We start from the raw sequence: 6,550 nt of genomic DNA, 5'->3' as shown, positions 1-6,550 counted from the left end.
TGGAAAGTTGGTAATCAATCAAAGGCACAGCCTCTTGTATAAGACACAAGGGTGTTGAGGATGGGGAATATACCTTTAAATGTTGTGCTATGCCCAATTTTGCTGAGCTCAATGCTGGGCACAAAGGAGGGCCTCAAATAAGTGCATGATTGACAATGAAAAAATGGACTTAAACAAAGCTCTGGACAATGGTCTAGAAAATGCACACATTAAATGTAATCCTCAAAGTAACTGTAATATGGTGACGTTTATAAGTAAAGGGTAACACACTCTAAATTAAAGAGTTTTAAACAACTTGTCAAAGTCAAGGAATTTGGTTACAAGCAGAAAGGGAGCAAAGGCAAGAATTACTTAAAATAATCCAATAACTCACAGTTTGTTTTGAAATGGACCTTATTCATTACAGATTTCAATTCTTAGAAAAATTTCCCCAAAAGACTATGATGAGATTTCTTAAGTATATGGTTTCCTGTTGAGGAGGAGGGGGTCTATATTTCTACACCATTATTTTTTAATATTATAAAGCCTTTGGGTAGAAGGGAAGATTAGCTCTGCCCTTAGTGTTCCCCATGATGATTGCAACATTAGTCGCATTGATATTTGGTTGGTTAAAAGTTTACTGGGATTTCTTCTGCCAGAAACATTTTCTGCCAGAAACATTTTCTGTATTTTGGTAACACTCTCCCATGAGGCCTCATGTGTTCCTGTGAAGTTGAAATGACAGCACTATTTTTATTTAGAGAAAAGAAAGTGGAAAAGAAATAACCCTATAAGCTTTGGAATTGATGTTCAGTCTATAAATCTTCTTCAATTAAACTGAGGGGTGATTGGATTCTAGTTCTGAGCTCATTTTAAAATATGTCATTTGGGGCAAATCTTTTCAGTTCTGGGTATCTCAACTTATTCAGCCATGAAGATGAAGGGCTAAGATCTAACCGTCCTTCATAGGGGATGCAAACATCAGGGACTTTTAGTAGCTTTCTAACTTAAAGTGATCCCTCTACCCCTATCATAACATAGCATAACATAACATAAAGCTATCTCTTCAAAAGATGATGTCAATAAAAAACAATTCATTCTTTAACAAATAAGATTTCTGAAACTTGCTGTATGACTTTTGGGGCAGGCCTTGATGAAAAACACCTTAATTCATGTTGTTTAGTAACCTTCTTTAGAGGGCCAAGGAGGAATGAAAGTTGTGGTCAAGTTTTGTGATTTCTGCAGGGAGAGGCTCTGGTCTCAAGTGCAGTTCTTGCCCCCCCTTTTTTTGGAGAGAGAGAGAGAGAGAGAGAGAGAGAGAGAGCGAGAGAGAGACTACGTTATAAGCTGTGTCAGCCTTTGGGACTTTAACAGTAAGGACAGAAGAAAAACCAGGCGGTGTTCCTGTTGTTGTTTTTCTTATTAAATATATTTTTATTGATTTCAGAGAGGAAGGGAGAGAGATAGAAACATCAATGAGAGAGAATCATTGATGAGCTGCTTCCAACAAGCCACCCACTGGGGATCCAGCTTGCAACCAAGCATATGCCCTTGACCTGAATCAAACCCACTAATCTTCAGTCCACAGGCCAATGCTCCATCCACTGAGCTAAGCCAGCTAGGGCTACAGGCGGTGTTTTCAGATAGCAGCAGCCAGGAGTTGGGAAAATGAGAAGAGAAAAGGCAGAAGGACGGGAGTTTAGAAACACTGCACTTATGTGTAATGAAAACTGGAGAGAAGTGGGAACCCATTATCCAGGGGGTGATAGGGTCGCCCCTCACACAGCAGCCTGCAGCTCCAGTCCTGCTGCTCCAGATGGGTAAGTGAGTGGTGCTCAAGACCTGTTCCCGCGCCTCGGTTCCCTGCAAGGGGCCCAACAGCTCTTGGTGGGGATGCAGCCAACCCAGGCGCGCAGTCCTTTACCTGTCCCTCCTTCTTTCAGGATCAGCGCGTGTCCCAGGAAGGGGTAGGCGCCCGAAATGCTGGGGATGGGCCTCATTTGCAGCCAGTTACGCGCGTAGGTCACCATCATCTGCAGGAAGCTCAGGATGAGGGTGGCGCCCACCAGGGTGATGGCGCTGAGCGCGCCCCAGAGCAGCAGTTTCTGCCCGACGGGCACCAGCCAGACGGCCACCATCGCGCCAGAGGTCGACTCCGTGGGGCAACTGAGACCCAGAACCTTGGTGCCGGGTGCTTTGGGCCAGGGCGTGGTCCAACCCCTGCAGTTAAAGTGGGGGGCCCTGGGAGGAGTCCCGACATGGCTGCGGTGGGCTGACTTCCGTTACTGAGTGAGCGGTACGTTTTAGAAAGGAAATAAAGGGCGCCGGGTTGGAGGTTCGGTTTGGGGTTAGTTTTTCCCTGGCTGGGCGTCTGGCCTCATGATGGTCCCTTGCGACCACCTGTAGTGTCCTCTCTCCTGGGACTGGCTGCTCAGAGGAGGTGGGGTGCATCCTGGCTGCGCATCAGGGACATTCAGGGCAGATCCCTACTTTGACCTGGGACTGCAACCTGAGGGAGCAGGTAAAGTTCGTCATCAGGTCATGGGAGAGCTGAATCATGCTCTTGTGTTCCCAATGGCTTCCAAATTATCCTCGGGACCAAGAGAACATGGGGGCGGGTGGAGAGGATGAAGGGCAAGGTCTCTGGAAGTGGTAGAGATAAGAGATGCTGGCAGAGCAGAGGTTGGATAAAGGAACAGTAATTATGAAGTAACTCTCAAAAGACAAACCACTGAGCCTATGGAAGGAAGGAAGCAAAAGGGAATGATGGTGAGAAGGAGGCCCCAATTCTGCCCATGGCTGTGTTCACTGACTAGAAATTTTCCTTCTTCAGGTAGCAGGACCCCAATCCTGACTCTGGTTCTCTTTTCTACAGGTGATCCTTCCTACAGAGGCACTGGGCTAGGAATGTCCCTCTCTGGGAGCAGGTCCATAGTGATGGGGAAGGCGCCAAGGAAGATGACCTATAGTGAGAAATGCCCTGGATCCTACTTTACTCAATTCCCTCCGTTCTACTGGCACCTCTTGTACAGGTTGCAGGGCCTTTTCTGGGCAGAGAAAAACATGTTTAAAGCTTTTCTCCAACTGATTTTTTAAAAATCATCTATCTGTCCTGACATGGAAAAAGGTTCAAGAAATAGTAAGTGAAAGATAATCTTTTAAAGTTGCAGAACAGAGTACATAATGTAATGCCATCTTTGGGGAGAAAAACTTTAGTTCTCTGGAGCTAGACTAATGTCTGGGCAGAAAAACTAATGTCTGGGCTGGTCTACCTTATGGGATGTCCATAGAGAAGAAGAACTGATATTCTTTATTTTATTCACTTTGATATTATTTCATCTGCTTAAGACTTTATAATATACACTGAGTGGTCAGATTAGCATGACCAGCCAGATCATTATGACCACCTCATCAGCACTTCATTGACACTTCCAAAAATACTAAATATTGAAAACTTCCAAAGAAAATACTCTCAAGGTTTTATTATTAGTAGTAGAGGCCGGTTGCACGAAGAGATTCATGCAATAGGCCTTCCTCTTCCTGGCTGCCAGCAGTGGTTTTCCTCTGGTACCTGGGACCCAGGCCTTCTCTCTGGCCGTAGCAGAGAAGCGAAGCCTCTTCAGTGTATAGTCTTCGCTCAGCTCCTGCATATGCAAATTAACCCACCATCTTTGTTGGGTTAATTTGCATACTCATCCCAATTGGCTGGTGGGTGTAGCAGAGTGATGACCAATTTGCATGTTTCTCTTTTGTTAGTGTAGATTATTTGCATGACTAATTCACTTCATTGTACTGATGGTGTAGTCATAATAATCTGGCCACTCAGTGTGTTTTCTTTAATATCTTTAAGTAGATTTCATCTCTCTAAAAGTCTATCACACCTATGAACCTATGGGAGTTGTCTATATCTGACTCTTTGCTCATCTCTGTGGACAAAACAAGGAATATATAACCACTACCCTCAAGAAGTGGAGAAGGGGGAGGGCGGAGTGCTTCAGGCAGCCAACATGAGCAGGAAGTGCTCCAGAGCAGAGAAGGGTATGATGGATTGAAGAAAGTGTGTAGGGGACCCCTGCTTGGAGCACAGGGTGGCTCAGGGTGACCAGGACAAGACAATGTTAATGTTTACAAGTAGCATGGAGCCAGCTTGAATGGACCTTGACTCCCAGGCTTAGAAATTGTATATTTATTTTGAAGGCAATTTGTGGGTGAGAAAGAGAGCACTGAGGATTTTTTGAAAAGGGACAATAAGACAAAGACTTGTCTCTTTGTTCCCTGAGTCATCATTCTCATCCTATTTGTTCCCTGATAGGAGCCAGTGCCCTGAAATTTCAGACTAAACTGGTCAGATGGCCAAGCATGAGAGGAACCCATGGAGACACGCTTCCCTCCTGGCAACCAAGTTCACAGTGTTGCACCTTTGAATGTCCACCCTGAAACATAATGAATCTCTGTGTAGGGAGCATGGCATTGCCAAGGGGAAGACGATCTACCTACATTTGTCACCACTTAGTCAGCTTCATGGCACTCATCCCGCTGAGTAGGAAGTTGTCTCCTAACTTTGTCTCTTGAAGATTCTTTCTATATTAAAGGACGAACTACTTGGAAGATCTTTGCTCCTCTCCCCTGCTTGAAATACATGCCTTTGAAAGTTAGTCATAGGCCAGAATAAGTTATAAACCACAGCAAAGCTTTGTAAATGTTAACCCTTTGCTTTCCTTAAAATTTCTGTCACTTGGAAGGATTCTTAATATGGAAAAGAAGTTTAATTTAGATTAAAAAAATAAATGCTGGCTAAATATAAAACTATATTTATTCACATGCTTATACATAGCAAATTATCAGGATAAAAGAACACTGTCATGAATTGTTGAATCACTAAGATCAGCTAAATTGCACTTTACTTAAAAAGTATAGTTTTATGGACAAGCATCATCAGTTCTATGTGACTACCCCCCAGGTCATACAATATAACATGAAATCATATTGCATGTACTCTTTTGCATCTTTCTTCTTAAACTCAACATTATTCCTGTGAGAAGATTCTATATTGTGATGTGTAGTATTTTTCATAACTGTGTATCATTCCATTGTTTGACTATACTTCAATTTATTAGCCATTTTGTGGCCAATGGTTGTTTCAGATGTCATATATACAGGGAATTTCAAAATAATATATACACACTTTAACAGCTGATAGCTCAATTTTGAAAATGAAATGTATTTTAATAAACTTTGACTTTACAATTATTGAAAGTGTGTGTATACACTGTACATTTTTGGGACACCCTATATATATATATACATATACATATACATATATATCTTATTAATTCTGTTTCTATGGAGAATCCTAACTACTATAATCATCTTATTAAATAAATTCCTATTATTTGATGTTTCTGAGGCTATGATAAGTAGTATTTTTATATTTTATTATCTAATTATTGTTAGTATGTATAAATGCAAATGCATTTTATGTTGATTTGTATTCAATGAGCTTGCTAAAATCACATACTGATATTTAAGTATATCTGTAGACTATTTCGGATTTTCTACCTACACAATGATGTTTTTTGTGAAGAATGAATTTTTTCTTTTTTCCCAATTTTTAAGACCTTCTATATTTTAATCTGGCCCCATCAAGCTGGCTAGGACATCCTATATAGTGATGAATAACTTTGGTGGCTAGCAGAAATTTTTTGCATTGCTTCTGGTCTCAGTGGGTATAGTTGAATATTTTACCTTTAAGTGTGAAATTTGTTGTAGGGTTGGGTTTTGTTTTCTCTCTAAGTACCCATAAGCAAATGATACTTGTCCCCTTTTCTTCCTAGATTACCAGGAAATTTTATTATGAATGAATATTTTCAAAGACTTTGTCTCTATTTATTGAGAAAAGCATATTTTTATTTTCTTTGACATCATTTGTTCATTGATTATTTTTCACATGGTAAACCAAACTTGAATGCCTTACATAGATATAATTTGGATGGTATTTATTACCCATTTCATACCTGCCTGATTTGATTTCCCACTATCTTGCTTAGGAGTATATCATCTGTGTTCAGAGATGAGATTGGCCTATAAATTTCCTTTTTTTGTAGTACCCTTATCAGTTTTTGTATAAAGGTTATGCTAGCCTTATAAAATAACTTCCTATTATCTTGAAAAAATTTTATATGGGAGTTATTGATGCTATTTTTTCCTTAAATATTTGGAAGAATTAACCCTGGAAGTCATCAGGATTTGGAGTTCTCTTTGAGAGAAGGATTTTAATTATAGATTTAAGTCTATAATGGATATAAACCTTTCCAGGTTTTTTATTTATTCTTTGTTTGGTTATAAGTAATATTCTTCAAGGAGTTTAAACATTTCATCTAAATTATTATACCAAATTAGTCATAGTATACTGGTTAAATTCTAACATCTATAAGATTGGTAGTGATATCCAATTTTTATTCTTTGAAAAACTTTTCCCTCTATTTGATTTCAAGGATTCTACATTCTCTTGATTTTGAATCTCCCTTACCAGTCATTTTTTCTGTCTGCTTCGCTGCTTTCTTTTCACATC

At 40.3% G+C, this 6,550-nt stretch overlaps 1 protein-coding gene across 1 annotated transcript in view; it reads right to left on the bottom strand.

Annotated features, from left to right (window-relative positions):
* The window catches only part of LOC102762764 (cytochrome P450 4V2), an 18,612-nt gene extending 16,370 nt beyond the window's left edge, over window positions 1-2,242 (bottom strand). Inside the window, exon 1 of the mRNA XM_015563135.1 lies at window positions 1,904-2,242. Within this exon, the coding sequence (XP_015418621.1) occupies window positions 1,904-2,117 (214 nt within the window). The 5' untranslated portion in view covers window positions 2,118-2,242. The remainder of the gene's footprint in view (window positions 1-1,903) is intronic.
* Between the last annotated feature and the right edge of the window lie 4,308 nt (window positions 2,243-6,550).

This window comes from Myotis davidii, unplaced genomic scaffold, assembly GCF_000327345.1.
Source record: "Myotis davidii unplaced genomic scaffold, ASM32734v1 scaffold1332, whole genome shotgun sequence".
Classification (NCBI taxonomy): Eukaryota; Metazoa; Chordata; class Mammalia; order Chiroptera; family Vespertilionidae; genus Myotis; species Myotis davidii.
Note: the sequence above shows the minus strand (reverse complement) of the source record. Positions and strands in the feature narration are given on the sequence as shown.